We start from the raw sequence: 22,946 nt of genomic DNA, 5'->3' as shown, positions 1-22,946 counted from the left end.
AAGCCGTACGACTCCAACTAAATTCCAAATGTCGATTGTTAAGGAGTGGGTGCAGTGGAAACCACACATGTCTACCTATCAGACAGTTGAACATCTCTCGTAATAGAAGCCCAGTGTCCGGCATGCGAGAATATGGATTTTGCACTTTTGTCATTGAAGAAACATTTGATCTCCATACAATTTTGTTTCCAAAATTACAATTTGTAGTAAACAGAGTGGACTGCGTTTTGTAGACTTTACACTTTTCCAAAGTTGAAAAAAAGTTGCGTTTAGGAGTGTGAGGGAGAATTGAGTTTTTGCACACGCGCAAATAAATGCTAGATCACACCAATAGGATCTCACTAGCTCGTGCTTGACTCTTCCAACCTCCTTGCTTGTTCCGGCCACTATGATTCATTTGCTGCCATTAAGACCAGGGCCTGTCGTTTATCTTGTGTTAGTTCTAAAAAATATTTGCCTGTAGTCCTAAAACCCGGAAATTAGTTACTTCTGGTTCGTTCATCCATCCCTATAGGAAAAAATGAATGGGAAAGAATAGGGTTTCGGAATAAATGCCGAAAATATGAGATTGCATACGTTGTTCTATGAGGCAACAGCAGTCAGTTAACATAACCATTATGAAGCCTATATGGGATTTATGTTTTTTTATTATTACATAAATTCTTCAAAATTCACAAAAAGTGATGTTAGCTGATGAAGATTGTCTCATAGAACAAAACATATAAGATCTCCTAAACCTGTGTTTAACACATACCTTATTTTCAGCGTTTATCTAAAAACCCTACCAAAAAGCCATTCATTTCCCTCGTAGGCTTTGTCCAACGAACCATGGCGGAGTTAGTGCCTACAAAAAGACACCATTTTAGCATGCTGATCGTGCCAGTAGGCACAGGTTTCTATTAACCCGGGTTTATTCAACAAAAGCAATGTCGCAAAATTTTTTTTATTGCAACATGTGTAATAGAAACGGCAGATATAGGAGACATTTTCCAAAGATCAACATATTTATTTGTTCAACAGGGTAGGATTTTTCTTTCTAACTTTTTTTATTATGAGAAATTATGGTAGAAATTGTGTTTTTCAAATAAATTATGATTGCTGAATACTTTTGAAGGTATGTGGGGAATGTAATCAATCAAATGTATTTTTAAAGCCCTTTTTACAGCAGCCGATTTCACAAAGTGCTATACAGAAACTCATACTAAAACCCCAAACAGCAAGCAATGCAGATGTAGAAGCACGGTGGCTTGTTAAAACTCCCTAGAAAGGCAGGAACCTAGGAAGAAACCTAGAGAGGAACCAGGCTCTGAGGGGTGGCTAGTCCTCTTCTGGCTGTGCCGGGTTGAGATTATAACAGTATATGGCCAAGATGTTCAAACGTTCATAGATGACAAGCAGGGTCAAATAATAATAATCACAGTGGTTGTAGAGGGTGCAACAGGTCAGCACCTCAGGAGTAAATGTCAGCCGAGCATTCAGTGAGAGTCAAAACAGCAGGTCCGGGACAAGGTAGCACGTCCGGTGAAAAGGTAATGGTTCCATAGCCGCAGGCAGAACAATTGAAACTGGAGCAACAGCATGACCAGGTGGACTGAGGACAGCAAGGAGACATTAGGCCAGGTATTCCTGATGCAATGTCCCAGGGGTCAGGTCCTCCAAGAGGGAGAGAGAGAGAATTAGAGCGAGCGTACTTAAATTCACACAGGACACCGGAAAAGACAGGAGAAATACTCCAAATATAACAGACTGATCTTAGCCCCGCGACAGATAAACTATTGCAGCATAAATATTGGAGGCTGAGACAGGAGGGGTCGGGAGACACTGTGGCCCCGTCTGACAATACCCCCGGACAAGGCCAACCAGGCAGGCTCTAACCTACCCACTTTGCCAAAGCACAGCCCCCACACCACTAGAGGGATATCTTCAAACCACCAACTTACTGCCCTGAGACAAGGCTGAGTATAGCCCACAAAGATCTCCCCCACGGCACGAACCCGAGACGGGCCCCAGCCCGGACAGGAAGATCACGTCAGTGATTCAACCCACTCAAGAGACACACCCCTCCTAGGGATGTCATGGAAGAGCACCAGTAAACTAGTGACTCATCCCCCGTAATAGGGTTTGAGGCATCACGTAACTATAAACTCCACAATCATGTTTTTTTGCAGGACAAGGATTGTCCTGAATTGGTTGACCTTAAAATGAATTAATAATCACATTAAATAAATAATAATCTTCAGAAATGAATTTGTCAAAGCAACAAAATAACTAAGGCTTTACAATAATGGTGAAAACTTGGGGAAATGTTTGTCACGTTCTGACCTGTAAAGGTGTTATTTGTTAGTGTTTAGTTTGGTCAGGACGTGGCACGGGGTATTTGTTTTATGTGGTTCAGGGTGGTTGTGTGTATGTGTCCATGTAGAGAGGGGTATTTGATTTATTAGTCCAGGGTTTTGGTTATTGTTCTATGTTAGTTTATTTCTATGTTCTGTCTAGTCATTTATATTTCTATGTTTAGTTAATTGGTGTTGGGGCCTTCAGTTGGAGGCAGCTGTTTATCGTTGCCTCTGATTGAAGGTCCTATAATTAGGGGTGTGTTTGTATTGTGGATAGTTTTATTCTGTTTTGTGCTTGTCACATGACAGAACTGTTAGTGTCTGTTAATTGTAGCCGTGTTTATTTTGTTTCTCCTTATATATTATTAAGAGAAGATGAGTATACACTTCCCTGTTGCGTCTTGGTCTCTACCCTACAACACCCGTTACAATGTTGGGGTTATGTGGGTTAAAATCTTCCTGGAAGTTACAGAGGGGTGCATGGATGGACAAAATAGTTTATTGAATTCTCCATGTGGTCTATATTAAAACGCACTTCATTGAATATAACAGGCCATTCATTCAATATTGTTACACAATTTCTATTTAAAATATCAAAGGGACACAAAAGGTACTCATTTCGTGGAACGACCCTGATACCAAGCGGTCTCAGTTATCAGCCATAACATTATTTCTCTGATTTGTTAAGTGGCAAAGGAAAAACTACACTGCGTGCACAATTATTAGTCAAGTGAGTATTCTGATCTTATCATTGTTTCTATTCACATTTTCCAACTCCAAACCATATAAACTTGAATGCTTATTGGATTTAATCATTTTCAGGTGATATGTATTTGTGTAATGAGGGAGGGTGTGGTGAAAGTGAATAACACCTTATATCAAGGTGTGCATAATTATTAGGCAGCTTCATTACCTCAGGTAAAATGGGCCAAAAAACTAATTTAACTGACACTGAAAAGCCAAAAATGTAAAATGCCTTTCAGACGGGTGCAACACTCTTTAAATAGGTAAACTATTGAGGTGTGACCACCCGACATTCAAACGTTTTGTTGCGAATAGTCAACTGGGGCGCAAAAAACGCATGGGGAAGAAAAGGCGCAAATTAACTGCAAAAGACTTGAGAAGAATTAAACGTCAAACTACCAGCAACCCATTATCCTCCAGTGCCACCGTATTCCAGAACTGCAACCTACCTGGAGTGTTCAGAAGTACAAGGTGTCAAGTGCTCAGAGACATGGCCAAGGTCAAGAAGACTGAAACAAGACCACCACTGAATAAGATTCACAAGTTGAAGCGTCAAGATTGGGCAAAGAAATACCTGGAGACAGATTTTTCAAAGGATTTATGGACAGATGAAATGAAAGTGACTCTTGATGGACCAAATGGATGGGCCTGTAGCTGGATCAGTAATGGACACAGGGCACCACTTTGAGTCAGGTGCCAGCAAGGTGAAGGAGGGGTACTGGTATGGGCTGCTATCATTGAGGATGAGGTAGTTGGACCTTTTCGGGTTGAAGATGGACTGAAACTCAACTCCCAAACCTACTGCCAGTTTCTGGAAGATTCTTTCGTCAAACAGTGGTACAGGAAGAAGTCCTCAGCATTCTAGAAGGCCATGATCTTTATGCAGGACAATGCTCCATCACATGCATCCAAGTACTCCACTGCTTGGCTAGCCAGCAAGGGCCTCAAAGATGCCTGAATAATGACCTGGCCCCCTTCCTCACCTGACTTAAATCCTATTGAGAACTTGTGGGCCCTTCTCAAACGTGAGATTTACAGTGAGGGAAGACAATACACCTCTTTGAACAGCATTTGGGAGGCTGTGGTTGCTGCTTCAGCGAAAATTGATCGTGACCAGATCAAGAAACTGACAGACTCCATGGATGGAAGGCTCATGGCAGTTGTTGAAAATAAGGGTGGCTATATTCGTCACTGAATATTTTTGAAAGGCCAAAAATGTTATATAATTGTATTTTTGTGTTACTTATCTGTTACACTTACTCTAAAAATTGAGAATAAACAAGTGAGTTGAGAGAAATTATTTTTGTAATTTAGTTGCCTAATAATTCTGCACACTAATAGTTGCCTAATAATTGTGCACACTTATATATTTCCCTGAGAAAGACAAAACTCACTTTTCCTTTGTTAAACAATCAGGTTTGAGGTTCAATAACATTTTGGATTGACTGAGAGCATTGTGTTTGTTCAACAATAAAATGAATCCCGAGGAATAGAATTTGCCTAATAATTGTGCACGCCGTGTATGGAGTTGGATTATTATGCATTACTATACAAATCATAAAAAAATACATTTGCTGTGAATGAAAATAATAAGTTATTTCCCCAAAGTTAATTGTGTTGCTTCTCAACATGGAGAAAAATTTCAAAGGAAGATTTAAATGCACTGATATATCTACGTGTATTTTTGTAGGGATTTCATAGAGCCAGCTAGGTTGCTGTGGTAACTAAAAGGACGTCTGGGCTCAGTGCTTTACCTATGCAGGTATTACTGGGAAGCTTCAAAGTAGTGAAGAGGATAGAACAATTGTTGGTTTTTCCAACCCACAGTCAGGTTCTAACACAAATGAGACAATTAAAAATTATTTATTGGAAAGATGAGCATGTCACTGCATTAAATCATCATAAATACTTTGAACTATAATATGATAGTGCATTAAGTATGTTAGTTGTATGTTGGGGCGGCAGGTAGCCTAGTGGTTAGAGCGTTGGACTAGTAACCAAAAGGTTGCAAGTTTGAATCCCTGAGCTGACAAGGTAGAAATCTGTTGTTCTGCCCCTGAACAAGGCAGTTAACCCACTGTTCCCCGGTAGGCTGTCATTGAAAATAAGAATTTGTTCTTAACTGACATGCCTAGTAAAATAAATGAAATTCATTAATTGATCACAAGGGTGATCAGCTGCAATATATGGCCCACTTGTGTAGTATGTTGAAAAACCAAAAAGCTTATCAACAATGTAATAGAGCAAAGCAAATTACATATATAGTTTTAAGGATATGCTCAGTGCTCAAAGCATTGGCCTACTATTCTGTGGAATATAATGACACAGATGTACAGGTAACTGCCAAAATAGAGGAAACATCAACATAAGGTGTCTTAATAGGGCATTTTGGGCCGCCAGAACAGCTTCAATACGCCTTGGCATAGATTCTACAAGTGTCTGGAACTCTATTGGTCAACTCACTCTATTGGAGGGATGCAACACCATTCTTCCAAGAGAAAATTCATGTGGTGTTTTGTGGATTGATGGTGGTTAAAAAAACGCTGTCTCATGCACCGCTCCAGAATCTCCAGTAAGTGTTAAATTGGAATGAGATCTGATGACTGAGACACACACACACACACACACACACACACACACACACACACACACACACACACACACACACACACACACACACACACACACACACACACACACACCCTTTCAACCCCCTACGCCCCATTGAGACCTCTTTTAAACTCACTGAGATCTCTTCTTCTAGACATGGTAGCCAAAATAATGGGCAACTGGGCATTTTTATACATGAACCTAAGCATGATGGGATGTTAATTTCTTAATTAACTCAGGAACCACATCTGTGTGCAAGCACCTGCTTTCAATATACAAAACATTACCAAAAGTATGTGGACACCTCCTTATCGAACATCTCATTCTAAAATCATGGGCATTAATATGGAGTTCGTCCCCTCTTTGCTGCTCTTGGCATCCACCAAACCCATCCGCTAGATGGTGAAGTGTGATTCATCACTCCAAAGAAAGCGTTTCCACTGCTCCAGAGTTCAATGACGGCGAGCTTTACACCACTCCAGCCGACGCATGGCATTGTGCATGGTGATCTTAGGCTTGCTCGGCCATGGAAACTAATTTCATGAAGCTCCCAACGAACAGTTCTTGTGCTGACGTTGCTTCCAAAGGCAGTTTGGAACTCAGAAGTGAGTGTTGCAACCGAGGACAGATGATATTTACTCGCTATGTGCTTCAGCACTTGGCGGTCCCGTTCTGTGAGCTTGTGTGGCCTACCACTTCGCGGCTGGGCCGTTGTTGCTCTTAGACATTTCCACTTCACAATTGCAGCACTTACAGTTAACCGGGGCAGCTCTAGCAGGGCAGAAATTTGACGTACTGACTTATTGGAAAGGTGGCATCGTATGACAGTGCCAGGTTGAAAGTTACTGAGCTCTTCAATAAGGCCATTCTACTGCTGTTTGTCTATGGAGATTGCATGGTGGTGTGCTCAATTTTATACACCTGTCAGCAACACGTGTGGCTGAAATAGCCAAATCCACTAATTTAAAGGGGTGTCCACATACTTTTGTATATATAGTGTACTTTGTATCCCTCATTCCTTATTTTGGCAATTAACTGTATATGTTCTTGAATTAAAACAAAACTGTACTTTCCTTTTCATAGGCAAAGCAATTATTTGATGTAAATATTTGCATGACGTGTGTAGGTTTTGAATATCTGAGCTGAAAATATGAATATTATTTGAGGTTACAAATCTAACCAACACATCTCTCCACTGTCAGCACATCAGCTTCTTTCTACATGAAACGCCACAATCAAGTCACTGCTTTGCTGTCAATCACACAAACCCTGACTTCACCATGGTGCCCCATTAGATCATCACAGGAGAGGAAGAAACCTTGTCACTCACATCCGGCAGACACGTAAATGACTCCTGCACTATGTATTTCCAGAAGTCCCAATGCACTCTCTATAACCCTTAACTGTCACAGCAGCACTCCATCCCAGTACAGTAGCGAACATATCTCTATTACCAAGATTGAGTTAGTCATACAGGTACAGCATCAGGTCACGGAAGAGCAGTTCTCACATAATGATTTGCTGTTAATATTAGATTTCAGCCCCCATGGGACTGTCACGCTGGAGCTCTTCAAGAAAATTATCTGCCAACTCTCTGACAGCAGGGCTATGAGCTATTTTTATTTATAACACAATGGCATGCTTTTAAAGAGATAATTATTCTGACGGTGATGTTCAGTCTTTTAAATGAACTCTTTGAGAGATGAAGTCTCTTTTAATTGTGACTGGCTTTATTATCGTCATTGCTGCATGTAGCTCTTTTTACAGAGAAGCTAGACTGATCTGTTGTGTTCATACACTGTGTTGAACATGCATGAATGCAAAAACGAACACATACTCTATGTGGACTGTTCAGCCAAAACAGGAAAATAAAGTTGCTCTCCTCAAAAAGAATGGGAAAAAATAAAACAATTGTTTGGCGAGATGTTGGGCTTGTACCTTATTCAAGCAGTGCCCTTTTTAACTTTTGCCTGAATGTTGATTTTTTTTTTTAAAGTGACGCTCAGATGCTTTAAATGCATGAAAATCTGATTTTGACATGACTTCAAAAGAGAAGCAGAAGGAAGAGGTGGCCCCTCTGCCAAGAGCGAGAGGAGCTAACAGATGGGTTTTACATAAACAGCACAAACATCAAGAACACTGAGCTAAAGAGCTTGGCAGTCTCAGCTGATGAAACAGACCAGGGAGGAATCGAGATGCTTTAATGAGCTTCTCTGTCATGTGACGCACATATGGAATGTGCAAAGACAAATGGTTAGCTCTTAAAGAGGTAGTTACAGTTATGGTTAGGGTGGCCTTGATTGCCTAAGAACCAACGGGTGAGGAAAACACCTTTCCCTCTGGGCACAGACGTCAATTCAACGTATATTCCACGTTGGTTCAAAGTAATTTCATTGAAATGACATGGAAACAATGTTGATTCAACCAGTGTTTTGTTGACAGTAAAGACCCATGAATACGATTTTGAGCAGAGGGATAAGGTAATATTCTACAAGATCTTTACATTTGGATGAAGAAGTTAATTAGTCATTTGGACAAATTAAACATTTTTGTGTTTGTTACATTTAAAGGATCGTATTGATTTCCAGCGTATTTACTTGTCAAGAGACGGGGACCTTTACATGTGAGTCAATCATCCAACAGATGGCGCCAGTTGCATATGGATGCTAAGAAACCGCACATGAGACCAACACTAAACCCCAGTGGTTAGAGTAATACTCTCTGTAAGATACACACTGTTCTGTGAGGGTCTAATATAATAATGAATTACAAGCTCATCACATCCTAATCACAACAACATGGAGGTAATGCAATGTCTTCTCTGACAACCCTGAACATGTAACACAGCTCTTCCGCTGTCCATGGTGCTGAATTACAGGATCCATGTTGAAGTTGTTTTCTCTGCGTAGCTCCTCTTCTCTCTATAGGGGATTGAGACAGATTTTCTCTCTGACAGTTACTTAAAAGACATAGACTATCTGAGGTCAATCTCTTTGAAGAGTAAGTGTAGCTAGCATGCTCAATATTGCAGGTACTATTCAATAATTCAGTTTATGTGCTCCTAATGAAGGGTCGGTTGGTAGAGGAAGGAGATGGCAGCAGCCTGTTAGGCACCAGAGAGACATGATTGTGTGTCCCAAATGGCACCCTATTCCCTATAGTGCGCTACTTTTGACAAGGGCCCATAGTGAACTATATAAGGAATAGGGTGCCATTTTGATAGAGCCATGACAGTCATTTCTCTCAGGGTTCACAGTCTGATCATTTACAGCTCATCCTATTACACCCAGCCAGTACTACCGAGGGACGTTATGGTGATGTAATTGGATTCCATGTGTAACAGTATTGCTTCATTCCCTCTCCTTGCTCCAACCAGGGACCCTCTGAACACATCGACAACAGTCACCCATGAAGCATCGTTACCTATCGCTCCACAGAAGCTGTGGTCCTTGCAGAACTACTTCAAGGTCTCAGAGCGAATGACGCCACCGATTGAAAAGCTACTAGCACGCACCGCTAACTAGCTAGCTATTTCACACTGGTTACACTCACCCCCCTTTGACCTCCTCCTTCTCCGCAGCAACCGGGCAGAGCCCAACTGAGTGGTCCGGGTCCACAGCAGCAATGCAACGTTATTGCTTCTATCCCTCTCCTTGCCCCAATTTGGGCTCGAACCAGGGACCTTCTAAACACATCAACAACTGCCTCCTACAAAGCATTGCTCATATTGTAGGTAACGATGCTTCATGGTAGGCAGTTGTTGATGTGATCAGAGTTTCGAGCACAGGTTTGGGAAAGGTGACGGACGGAAGCAATACTCTTACACATAAGTCCCCACTTAATGTAATTACCTATTTATTGTTATCGTTAAATATGACCAGGGACAATATCTGCTTCGAGAAACTTTAATTACTTTAGAAATCATGGCTTGTATCTGTTTTTTTTTTATGTATCGATGTTTTCTTTGAAATATAATATATAAGAATACGTCACTGGGGAATGAATTGAGCTATAATATATACTAGGTAAATAGAGGTTGAATTTAGAAACACTTGTTGTAAAGCTTGGTTTTGGTAAACGCACATAAATATTACATATTTACATGTTTTATTTTCTGGAATATCACTAATGAGGGGCTAGTTTACTGCTGTCGCAGCATACACTTTTACATATGATCCGTTGTCCCGGTTGTCCCTTGAGTGTAAAAAGCTTCCCGTTTCGTAGCCCACTGTTCTGTCTGTCTCATTATACTGTTTCACTGCTGCTGTAGGACACTGAAGGACACCACCACCGCCACCATTTCAATTCAAGTCTTGTATATTCCCTGGAAACCAATCAAGAAAAGACCAGAATAATAATCCCCATCCGCTGCCATGATTCATTTTAATTTTGTTCCACATTTTTCTCTCTGGCTTTTGAGTCACTGGTGAAAGAGGAGCTCCGGCATAAAATCAATGTTCCATTAAAATGTAATGATCAAGAATGGCTTAATAGCGCTCGAACAGATGGCTCTGCTTTTAATATGACTCTATGTTTCAGTAACTCTTACACAGAATATATCGCCATCACCTATATCGGGCCTATTTTATCTGTCAGTTGATATGGGGACTAGGAAGAATAATGCTCATATTTCTGAGAATTTGATAGATATAGTTGTAGCATTTCAGGCCAGTTGGCCTCTAGATTAGTGGCATAGAAACTATGTCTAACAACAGTAATTTGATGTGGATGCCACTGGACAAAAACTGGTCGAATCAACGTTTTCATGTCATTTAAACAATTCGATTCAATGTGATGACGTTGAATCAACGTGGAAAACTGATTGAATTTGCAAATAGTAGTCAATGTATGAGAATATGGTATTTTTTTCCACCCATTTTAAATCCAATAACATGGTGACATTTGGCACACGTTGAATTCACTTTAGTTGACAACACAACCAAATGTAAATCAAAATTACACGTTGAACTGACGTCTGTGCTCAGTGGGATCAGTCTGAAGTAATTCATTGAAAGCAAGGAATCTGTTATATTGATAGTGTAGCATAATGCACATGATGACGTTCTTAATTCCGCTCCAGTTGAATCAGTGAGGCTGCAGCATCCAATATATTGTAACAACTTGTTATGTAGGAAGTGAATAGGTTGTCTGATTGCTCAGAGGCCTTATCAAGTGAAATAAAAACGGACCTGTAGTTTACTTGTGCTATTGTTTTTATTATAGTTATCACCATTATTAATTGTAGCAGAATCAAATAAACCAAAACACCCCACAGCAATCATGGCTTAAATTTAGTCACACTTGGTTGAAAATATTAAAGACAGAAAAAGAGATGGAAAGAAAGATAGAGAGAAAAGAAAGTGGAAAATCTGAATCTGTGTTTTGAGGACCATATGGAAGGTTCAAGGAGACCACCATATGTTGAAGGCTTTTGTTATGGTAATCATTTTTGGCACTTTTCATCATTGCGCAGCCAAGCTTGGCAAATAAATAAAAGGGAAAAAAGAAAAGAGAAAAAGAACATGGACCAATCTCCCAGTCAGAATACACAGAGTAGTGGAGTGTTGTTGGTAACCTATGATACAAGTCAGTATTCGACGTCAATCTATGTCTGAGGACATCAGGAGATTAAGTGGAAACCGGCCACTAGGGGTAACAGTGAGCACTGTTACCTTCAAGTAGGTTTCAGTTTTGCTAGGGTGTTGTGGATGGGGATGGTAGATGGGCGTTACCTTAGTGTCAAAGGTTGCGTCTTCGATTCCAGCGCTAAAAAATATATTTTTCAGATTTTGCTTTAAGCCTATCCCAGAGCTTAACCCCTACCTTAACCATTCGGAGTTATTGCCTAAAGGTAATAATTCGGAGTTCATGCCTAAGCTTAAACCTAACCTTAAAAATGTGGAGTTAATGCCTAACATAACCTTAAACACGTTGAAATTTGATGTTTGGAACAACTTCGAAATTTGACGTTTGAGAAACATCGTCTAATTCCGACATGAGATTGTGAGAGCTTGTTACAGCTATGATGGATTTTAATTAAGACTTTCCCAGATTCACATTCCCACCCACACTGCAGTTGATACCTGTATTTGTCTTCTTTACAAAAGACAACATAAACAAAGAGAGCAAACAAGTAAATGTACACATGCATTGTCATTATTATTGCTAGGATATATATACAGTACCAGTCAAAAGTTTGGACATATATATACACAGTACCAGTCAAAAGTTTAGACACACCTACTCATTCAAGGGTTTTTCATTATTTTTTAAACTATTTTCTACATTGTAGAACAATAGTGAAGACATCAAAACTAAGAAATAACACATATGGAATCATGTAGTAACCAAAAAAGTGTTGAATCCAAATTTGAGATTTTTGGTTCCAACCTCCATGTCTTTGTGAGACGCAGAGTAGGTGAAGGGATGATCTCTGCATGTGTGGTTCCCACCGTGAAGCATGGAGGAGGAGGTGTGGGGGTGCTTGGCTGGTGACACCGTCTGAGATTTATTTAGAATTCAAGACATACTTAACCAGCATGACTACCACAGCATTCTGCAGCAATATGCCATCTCATGTGGTTTGCACTTAGTCCCACTATTATTTATTTTTCAACAGGACAATGACCCAACATACCTCCAGGCTGTGTAAGGGCTATTTGACCAAGAAGTAGAGTGATGGAGTGCTGCATCAGATGACCTGTCCTCCACAATCAGGGAAAGGAAAAGCAGCCAACAAGTGCTCAGCATATGTGGGAACTCCTTAAAGACTGTTGGAAAAGCATTCCAGGTGAAGCTGGTTGAGAGAATGCCAAGAGTGTGCAAAGCTGTCATCAAGGCAAAGGGTGGCTACTTTGAAGAATCTGAAATATAAAATATATTTTGATTTGTTTAACACGTTTTTGGTTACTACATGATTCCATATGTGTTATTTCATAGTTTTGATGTCTTCACTATTATTCCTCAATGTAGAAAATAGTAAAATAAAGAAAACCCTTGAATGAGTAGGTGTGTCTGGTACTGTATATATATATATATATATATACAAATATATTTACAAAATCGTCAAAGAGGAGCAATGTTTTCCTTTCTCAAACTCTGAAAAAAACGTTTCAAAACAAATTATTGCTTACTTTTCTGCATTTAGGGTTTCTATTCATTTTTGGGACAATATAAATTAGATTTTACAACCTAAACAAGATCAGTATTGGAAATACAGTGCAGTTTGGTTGTGATATTGCTCAGAACAAACATGGATCCCTCCATCAAGTAGGAGAATGAGCTTCAAAATAATTTTGAGCTTCAGTAACCAGAAAAACAACAATTTCCTTTTTAACTCAAAATACTCTACAAATGAAGTACCTGTAAACAGAAATTCCACAAGTTGCTGTGGAAACAGGTGGTTTTTCCACAACATGTACAATATGGTCACCAAGCCTATCATGAGCCAAAACTACATCTTGAGGATGAAAATCAAAGGTTAATATAGAGGTCAGGGTCATTATATGAGTTGAGTGGTAGTGGTAAAATAGAGTGAAGGATGAAGCGATAGGAGAGAGACTCAGTTTATTCTCTGCAGGTTTTTAAAGGAGCACTCACCATTACTGTGACTGTGTCATCCATTTAGAATATGCAAATAGCTGACAGTGCATTTGCCTGCTGGTGCGCGACCTTCCCCTTGGAGGTCGCTCACCAACTCAATTACTCTCCCTATCTGCAGTCTGTCTGCAAACACCTGTTATCCTCCCACACGACATGGTCCTCTACCAATCCCAGACTAGCACATCTCACACACCACTAAACCACACGTCTCATGAAAACCAGTTAGAGGGGGAGAGGGGTTATGATGTGAGGTGGGAGGGATGGAGTGTATTATTATCTTATTACAATAACAGAGTCTTTGTCATTAAGAGATTTAGGTGGCTATCAGACATGAACAGACATGAAGAAAGGAATTTGTATAAAACCTTCATTGTCAATTGATGGATGAACATCCATTTTGTTGTTACATTAATCATAATGATACATTTTACATTTATATAATTATCTTGCTTCTAGTCACCGCTAATTCCAAAAAGAAACATATGGATTCAATATAGAGTGATCTGCCAAACAGCTTAATTTTGGAAGCGCCCGTGATTGTGAAAAATGCCTATCATAACAAATGTGTATCACCTTGATGCCTTACACCATTATTTTCAGCCTTCCAACCAAGTGACAATTTTGGGAAGTGCTGTTTTTATTTTCTTGTGTTGTAATTTAAATGTCTATTAAACTTCTAAGGCTTTTCAAGGCATATTCACGTTGCACTGCTAGACCAGGCTGATGATGAAGAAACCTACCCAGTCTTCATCATAAGGAGTGAAACAACTGTTTTACAGCCAATCTCTCGATTCCTGACTTTTCCCTTTTCCAGGGCATTAGTGGCGTGCAGCAATGCTCTGGCATGGTAATCTTGAGAGCAATTGGGGTCGACACTGTTTTATAATTACTGCATTGCTATTATTATCGCCTGGCTAATCCACCTGGGAAAAAAAGCCTTCCCATTGCCATTATCTCCTCTGGCATGATAATTGGGGCTCCTCAGTCCTCCTTCCAACTAACTCAACCTGTCAGGATTCTGGAATACAGCGATGTGAGCTGTGGAAGACAAGCCAGCTGGTAGTATAGAATGTGTCTCAGAATAACCTGATTCCCCCTATCCTATTCAGAGGGTTGAATAAGGAAGACTTTGATGTTATATATGTGGAAAATGTTAGATTTCATGGGATTTCTTATAAAACACAATAGTAATGTTTGCTACAGTTTTGCATGACATGATTAAGGGTCAATCTTCGGCCAATACACGGAGGGAGGCAGTTGAGTGGACTCTATTTCAGGTAACAACAAGATGGAGGATATCTTAACACTTCTTGTTCATCTGTTTCATTTTATTGCCCTAAATTGACTGCAAACAGGACAGCTTTGATTATTATTAATATACATGTAAATTGCCGTACCAGTGAAGTTATTATTGCCGTGAAACAAATATAATCTGCATTCATCATTTGTTTGAAGTTACCGCTGATACTAGACATTGTTCCTCTTTAAAAAACAAAGTCCAATGGACTCTCTACAGTTTCATGCATATAAACATTTTCTTTAAAGATCAGCAGCATCTTACAAGGTCAATGGAAAGTCAGGTTTCAACACGTGAATAGACTAATATTGTAATGGCATAAATAAATAGATGAATAAATTAACAATCATGTAAATGAATAAATAAAATACATAGATAAATTGACAAATAAATAAATAGTTACATAAATAGAGAAATACATTATGTACAAGGTAGTAGGATGATTTACATCTAATGGCAGAAAGAGCTTTCAGCAACATATAAATACAAAAAATGATTCCTTTGTAACTGAGGGTGCATGTCATGAGATCATACCTTTTCCTTTTTGAGGTAATAGAAAAAGAGGGGGGGCACGTCAGAGAGTGTATAATGAACATTGCTTATTACGTAAGACTGAGGGAAACACCACAGAGTGGCAAAGTTCATGCAAGCCACTGCGGTGGAGGAAGAACAGGGATGGTTTTCATTGCTATAAACAGGTCACTGCACAATGCACATGGCACTTATAACAACAGATCGGTAGATTTGGTTTGGCTCCCAGTGTTATTATTGTTCTAGTTACCAGTACGATGAAGAGCGTATACTTTGATTGCTGCCGGAATCTTGTGATAACACAACCTGTTCAACAGGTTTCCATAACAACTCAGAACAACTGCTCTGATGGAACTAACAATGACCCCTGGTTCATGATCCTAATTGTTCTCAGCTGATGTAGTTTGCCATTAGGTTTTGTTCAATAGGTTTGGCTGGAAGCTTTTGGAATACCCACAGTTACAAAGATGCTTTGCTTTTAAAAAATCAAGGAAGAATTGGCACAAAAAATAAACAACAAATTCAGTCGGACAATAGAAAAATAACACCTATTGAATTAAAAACATATGTGTGACAAAAAGGGTATGTTTTTAACTTTTAAATGATCTCCCATTTTTTGAAAATACTGTCATAATTCACATTTTCATAAAAAGTTCATGTTGGCAGTTGCAAAAGAATTCAATTCTTAGCAAATAAAAAGCAGCATAAAAATACAAGAGGTCATTTTTGTCTCTAAAAAACAAAAGAACACTGTTACTGTCCTTTTTTTATGTTTTTTTTTCCTGTACTATTTTCTATAAAATATCAGGAGTCTAAATATTATTACTATTGATATCAATATCATTATAGTCATTGATAAAAATTCACATGCCAGGCCTCATATATAATTGTGTGTGTGTGCGTATGTGGGTGTGTGTGTGTTTGTGTGTGCGTATGCTTGTGTTTGTGTGTGTGAGCTAAAAACAAGTCTTTATTTGGGGGATGGGTGTTTTGATTGTATGTATCTGTGGACGATTAGCTACTGTGCGGGGGGGGGATCCAGCATATTTTGAAATTGTCTTTGCCATAATCAGAACAGTTTTCTTCACGTAATTTCAGTGAAAATATTGCTTTCTATAAAAGGGAAGAAAAAAGGGATGTAGGGCAGAGTGAAGGGGGTTATTGGTTGTAGAACCTAGGGTTCCAAATTCTGCTTCCGTCCTTCTGGTTCCGTCAGCTAGTTCTCAGAGCAGGACTCGTCGTCATCTTCATCCCCAGATCCCTTGAAGCAGGCTGACTCATAGTGCTTGTTCAGGTAGGATTTCAGGGCGAAGGTCTTATTGCAGCGCTTGCATCGGTAGTGCTTGAAGGCAGAGTGTGTTTGCATGTGGGCGCGGAGGTTTGAGCGGTCAGCAAAGGCTTTGCCGCAGTGGGCGCAGGCGAACGGTTTCTCCCCGGTGTGCGAGCGCATGTGGCCCTGCAGGAGCCAGGGCCGGCTGAAGGCCTTGCTGCACACATCGCACTTGTGCTTGAGGTCATGGGTGAGGATGTGCATGGCCAGCGCCGGCATGGACACATACACTTTGTCGCAGGTGGGACACTTGCGCGCCATCTTGCTATCCAGGCTACGGTGCGTCTGCTTGTGCCTGCTGAGGTTGGATGAAGTGGCGTACGTCTTGCCGCACTCGTTGCAGGAGTGGCGGGCCGTGCCGGCGGCCCCTGCCTCCCTCTCCTCCGTGGCATCGGCATTGGACGTGGCAGAACTACCTCCCTTACGGCCGTCACCATCTCCCTTCCGCCGCGAGCGCCCGTCAGAGATGAAGAAGGCATCCATGGTGTAGCCCTCGGTCGGGGCCTCCGCCTCGCCACTGTAGAAGCCGCTGGCTGTCATGCCGGACTGGGGGCTGTCAGGGTGCTCCAGGTCAGGGTCACAGTACTCCTCGCCCCCGCTGCTCACCTGGGTGTAAAGGGGGTCAGAGACGGGCGAGGCCAGCTTGAGCTCCATCTTCTTCTCCCCCTGGTATACCGATGGCGTGATGTAATCCTGGATGTAGCCTGGAGAAAACACACACAGTAATAGTTAGGGTAAGGCAAAACACACACACACACAGTCTACAGTAGTCTACAATAGTCTACAGTAGACCTGGGGTTGTGGTGGTAGATAAGTCTATTGGGATGTGATTACACGATTATTATTGATGATTGCCAATTGTAAATTATGAAACAATAGCATAAAAACATACAAAACACATTGCAATTTCCCCAAATCACACAGAATTTACCACAGGCCTCGGACTGTTACGCTGCTGCAGAACATAATTCACCGCATTCAGCCTTATTACACAGTTACAGTGCAGATGAGTGGTGGCTGCTAAATACAGATAATAGCTAATTAAATAGACCTGCGAAAGAAGGCCCCTCTTACTACACAAAGTGGTCGCATTGATTAGCTACCCTTTCTTCCCATGATAAGACTTTCTCACTGTAAGGTATGTCAATCCTCTGTGACTATCTCTTTGCTGTGTTTGCCCAATTTAAGCATGAACACGCTGGGCCCATCAGACAGCACACACTGTCAAGGGTCTGAGGTGACTGTCTACCACACTATAAATTCATTTATCTAAACCAGGGGCGTCAAGCCCAACATAAATCTGACGGGGCACAAAGTATGTGAAGTTGGAGAATGTTTTTCAAACACCTGAAACCGCTTTTTCCTGCAATCTAGAGCCATAATCATTATGCTTAATTCTATGTCAAATATATATATATTTTTAGATATCTAGGCTTACCTCTTGAGCTGCCTGTATCTTCCTGACTGGTGGTTCTTTTTTTAAAGAAACTAAATATGCTTCTCTACATCTCTGCTAAAATTTGGGTAGAAGATTGAAAGGAATGTGTCTTATTCAGTACATTTACTAATTGCTTGCTTTTCTAAAGTCTGCCAGCCTTACCAGCAGGCATGCCAACTAAGACAGTTAGACAAGCTAGCTACTCTGACTGGATTGATAGTCTGACATGGCTTCTTGGTAGCTTTAGTTATGAGGTTTGGAGATTGGGAACCTATCTGGGCTAGCTAAAGCCAAATTCATAATATTGCTAGGTGGCTAGTAGTATTACAGAGAAATAGATTTGTATTTTATTTTACATGACAAATCTGATGGGGCATGTGCCCCCTATGGGCATGATGCCTCTGACCTCAACAGAGTAGCACTTCCAGGATATTTCCAACATTTCTCACTAGATTATTGACTGATGTTACATTACAGACGGGCAATCTTTTTGTCTAGACAATTTTTTGTCCCTCCTTTAATTGTGAGGCCGCCAAGTGAAGCTAAAAGGTTTCCTGGCAGCTGTAAAGAGCTAAACAACACTGAATATGAAGTAACATTAGCCGAGTTCATCTACACACTTGTATGCATTTATCTAAACATGTTCCACTTCAATAGCTTCCTAGAATATAAGACAAGCATACGTTTCCAATTGGAATGTGTGGTGCAAATCCTGCCCTGGGAAAAGTAGTGCATAACTGCAGAAAAAACCCCATTCCTAAGCACTGTGTGCAGCATGCGGTGGAAATTAACTATTGACTGTTTTTTAATGAAATTCTAAGTTTCTTGCTGATCAATATGCCATCATCTGTAAAATAGTACAGCTGTTGGAGCACACTGTGTGAGGGGAAATAAGATAGAAGTAGTGCAGGCTCGGGCACAGAATAAAGTAACTGGAGAGGACAACACAATGATAGCCTATTGCACATGGTTCAGTGATGGAAAGGTTAAGCTGAAACATGATAAACAGGATTACCAACAGAACAAAATGGCTATCGTGTTTGTGAAGAGGGTCACCTGTATGCAACAGTAAGCTCGCTGAAGTGCCTTTAAGAGTCAGGTCATTCGAAAATCCATTTAAGTGCTCTCTTAGAATGCTGTCTCCATTCCCAAGGGTTCCCTCTCAGAGCCCATTCCTTGTCAAAGGCATTACCATGATACTGTGGGACTGGGAGACTGGGATCTTACAGGAAGGCAGGGGTGGTATTTGCTCAAACGCACCATCTCTTGTTGAATAGTTAACAACTTGTGATATTTGGGAGATGTAGCCTATAGTAAAGAAATAATTTTAAAAAGACTTCTTAAGGTAATGGTAATTCTTACTTCATAGGCTATTTCAAGTATATAACACATTGTTATATTTTCTCCCAACATCTAAAATGAGACACTATCTCATCCAATATACAGTACCCTAAAGAGAGCACAGGAAAAGAGTCAAACATACTGTAAAAAGCAATAGATTGTTATTGGAACATAGAGTATATGGACATCTTGTTTTCGATTCCCCTGATTAATTGCACACATGTAACCGGTTTCAATTACTTAAGGTCAGACAGAGAGTTCATCATTTGTGGCTGAACTAATGCTGTATCAACCTTCGCAGTACAGCAACTCATTCCTCTAATGCAAAGCAAGCATGTAATTAATGGACTCCCTCTCCCACCTTCCTCCTTTGTTGTTCGACAGACACTTCAAGTCAAATGTCTCCACAAAGGAGGAAAATCCGGTGGCGCAGCCTAAGTGCTGATGCAAGGCATTTGAACAATGTTATGATTTCTCTGGGATTTCATTGAGCAGACAAGAAGGCTTCCTTCCTAATGCAATAGACTATAATGTTTTTTTTTCCTCCAGTCAAAATTCTTTCTTTCTCAAAGGAAGAGGAGTTGTGTTTATTATTGACACGACAACAGAGTGATAATAACATCTTTATAAAGGATTGTAATTTCAACCGCATAGTTTATGTAAACAAGTCATGTTTTTGCAATGAATCTGGTTCCATAACTTCATCATAACCTTGTGCATTTGTGTAAATAAAACACACGTTTATTTATCCTCATAATCTATCATTTCAAAATATATATTTAGTTAAATTGACCATTCACTACAGCCATCATTTGTGGATAACAACAACACAGTGCAAACGTGTGCTTTTGTTATTGGTTGCTGTTGCAAATTTAAAATCACTGAATCACAGTAGTATGTGACGTGATGGAATAACAAGTGGGCATCGTTCGTTCACAGATTGAGCTGAACTGTAAAGCTATCTGCTCATTGCCAGACTAAACAAACAAAGAGAGACAGACGTCTGGCATCCTAAATATGGCCACAAAATGGGAGCGAGCTAAAACCTGACTGACTGAAAGTGAAGGACGTCTCTCTCTGGCTCTGACTGGACTTATGCTGCCCACTGTGCAGCTATGTGCCCTTTCTTCTGTGTTTACTGTATACCCTTGGTCACGTGGCCCCTCGTCAATGCTGCCCGAAGCATTTCTGTATTTTTCTCCCTCCCTCTCTCTCCCCTCCTCGCCCCCACCCCAGCTACCCCCCCCGGCCGTACTGTACACGGCTGAAACTCTACCTCGGCTAGTTTTCAAACGCCCGGAAGGAGGAGAAAGATGTAGCGGATGGATGGGGGTGGGGAGACTGTGCATGCATGCTCTGGTTGGGTGGGAAGGGAGGGGGTTAGAGGGGGGTTCGGACTGTGATGGAAACTCAAGGACAATAACAGCTAAGGACAAATGTATCATCCGGCACTCATCTTTCATGTTCATACATTTTTCAGTATGTCATCCTATATGTTAATATCTCAATTTGTCATCCTGTATGTTTCAGGCACACAGTAATTTGTGCAAGTAATACAAATTCAGATACACACGTCTACAGATGTGCGGCACATTTTGCTCCCCAATTTGCATAAGCCGATCCTCTGCTGTGACCTGAATTGTGTCTGCCTATCATCAGAGTCAAAAAACAGAGTCTGGGAGCACGATGGGGGTGGCCTGGTGGTGCTGGAGAGGATTATTTGCGATACGGATGCAAAATCAGCCGGCTTCATGTAACATCTGTTATTAATTCCCAGACAACAGGCATGTCAAGGGGTGAAGAGGCACTATTTCACCTAACAACCACTAATACACAAACAAAAGAGAATTCCAGCTGTGTTTACTATGTTGATATCATGGGGCATTCTGATTCTGGAATCAACAACTAAACCTGTTTCTCCAAAGGGAGCAGTGATACAGTAGCACACCCTAGACAACGGCAGGCAGGACGTGTGTGTGCTGTACAGAGGCATGCAAACTCACCATTCTCACTGAGACGAACCCCCAAGTTGGTCACAGAGTCAGTGATGGGCGTGTGAAAGGAGTGAACGAGTCGTCCAGGTGGTGATGGTGATTGGAGGCAGCATTGGATGAAGAGAAATCATCAAGCTTGATTTTCTTCACCAAAAACGAACGGGGCATGTTTCAAAGAATAAAAAACACACAGGCCCGAGAATCACGCATGAGAAGAAAAGAGAAGACCCCCAAAGAAAGCAGCAAACAGGCAGAGCTGGAACCGGCTGACGGTAGTGGTAATCCTTGTGTTAAACGAAAAGACAACCTCTAAAAAACATAAGAGAAGGAAAGAAAATGGAAACCAGTGGAGAGCAAGGCTGATGGCAATGCTGTGTGTTACTCTATGGCTCCCCCAGCTTTCAAAAAGATAAAAAAATCTTCTGGTTCAGCACTGGATAGCTCCTGTGATGCAGCAGGCTTAAAGGACCATAGAGAAGAGAGAGAGAGAGAGCGTGGAGGAGGGAGGGGAGAGAGAGACTGTCGGACTAGCTGAGATCAGCGATCTCTCCAGCTTTTATATGGGGCACAGGCAGTGGAAGATCAGGTGGTGCTGCGAAATGGAGCTGCTTAGCTTTAATCCATCAAATGTCCCCGGGGACACACATCAAATTACTACTGAACCGTCTGTGCATTCATTCGCACACAGTCAGAGGAGAAAGAACACAGCCAGACCCCCCCCCCACACACACACACACACTGCCCCCACTACTACCACCCCCCTTTCACCCCCTCTTATGCTCCATGGCATGCTCAGAGGAGGAGTAAAAGAGGGGGCGGGCAGACAATGGAGACATGTGGATGAGAGCACATTCAGTGTCCTGTCTCCCATTGTTTTCAGATGAAGTGGCACAGTTTATGTTTGCCTTGTTACAGGCACCGCCTCGCTTCCTCCTCATCCTTTCCTCTCTGTCACCTCACTACCTCTCCCCATTCCAAACTATCCTTGGCTGAAACGAAAGAAGACATTTCCTACTGTAATTCCACAATTCCCCTTTTCCTCCATAATTCTCTATGAGAAAATGTTTGAATTGGAAACGGAATTGTAGTTACCTTCCTGATTGACTGAATTGGAATGAAATTGACTCAAACCCTGAGACATGCACTGTAGAGTTTCATGAAAGTGATTTCAGCGCTGTTTATCTGTTTATCCATGGATGTATTAGGAGATTTCCTGGCAAACTCTAGAATTTTCTTCCCTGACGGTGCGGCACAGATGTGTCTCCTGCTATGTATGAAAATGTATTATCTGTTTAATTACATCTTTTTGATTAGAGTGAAATGCAAAATTAGACCCACATCTGCTAATTAGTGAGGTCATTTCTCGATTGATTTGGGTTGATAATATTAAAGCATAGCTGGCAGCAAACACTTCGATAGCTACATATTCTGTAATAATTGTTATTTCGAAATATTGAACAGTTTTCCTTTTAGAATGCTGTCAGAAGGTGTCAATGTATCTGACAAATATACATTGGAGACTGTAGAAATCTTACATAACAAGACTTGATTTCTCATTTGTAGAACACTGAGAAGCCTTTTACTGTATGTCAGTCATGCATATGAACTCATCATTCTCAATAATCAATCAGGAAAACCATGCACAGCAATGCTGGATCATACAGAAAAACATTGTCATGCTGCAATGATACAGTAGCAAGGCTATGGGACAATTTCATGCTGA

The 22,946-nt window shown here is 40.9% G+C and overlaps 1 protein-coding gene across 1 annotated transcript; it reads right to left on the bottom strand.

Moving 5' to 3' along the window:
* Positions 1 to 16,149: 16,149 nt before the first annotated feature.
* On the bottom strand, positions 16,150 to 21,797 carry scrt2 (scratch family zinc finger 2). The gene is given in 3 exon segments (XM_014136212.2): positions 16,150 to 17,154; positions 21,233 to 21,293; positions 21,296 to 21,797. Coding segments are annotated over 3 exon segments (975 nt in total). The 5' UTR covers positions 21,392 to 21,797; the 3' UTR covers positions 16,150 to 16,336.
* Positions 21,798 to 22,946: the final 1,149 nt, after the last annotated feature.

This window comes from Salmo salar, chromosome ssa13 (genome assembly GCF_905237065.1).
Source record: "Salmo salar chromosome ssa13, Ssal_v3.1, whole genome shotgun sequence".
NCBI lineage: Eukaryota > Metazoa > Chordata > Actinopteri > Salmoniformes > Salmonidae > Salmo > Salmo salar.
Note: the sequence above shows the minus strand (reverse complement) of the source record. Positions and strands in the feature narration are given on the sequence as shown.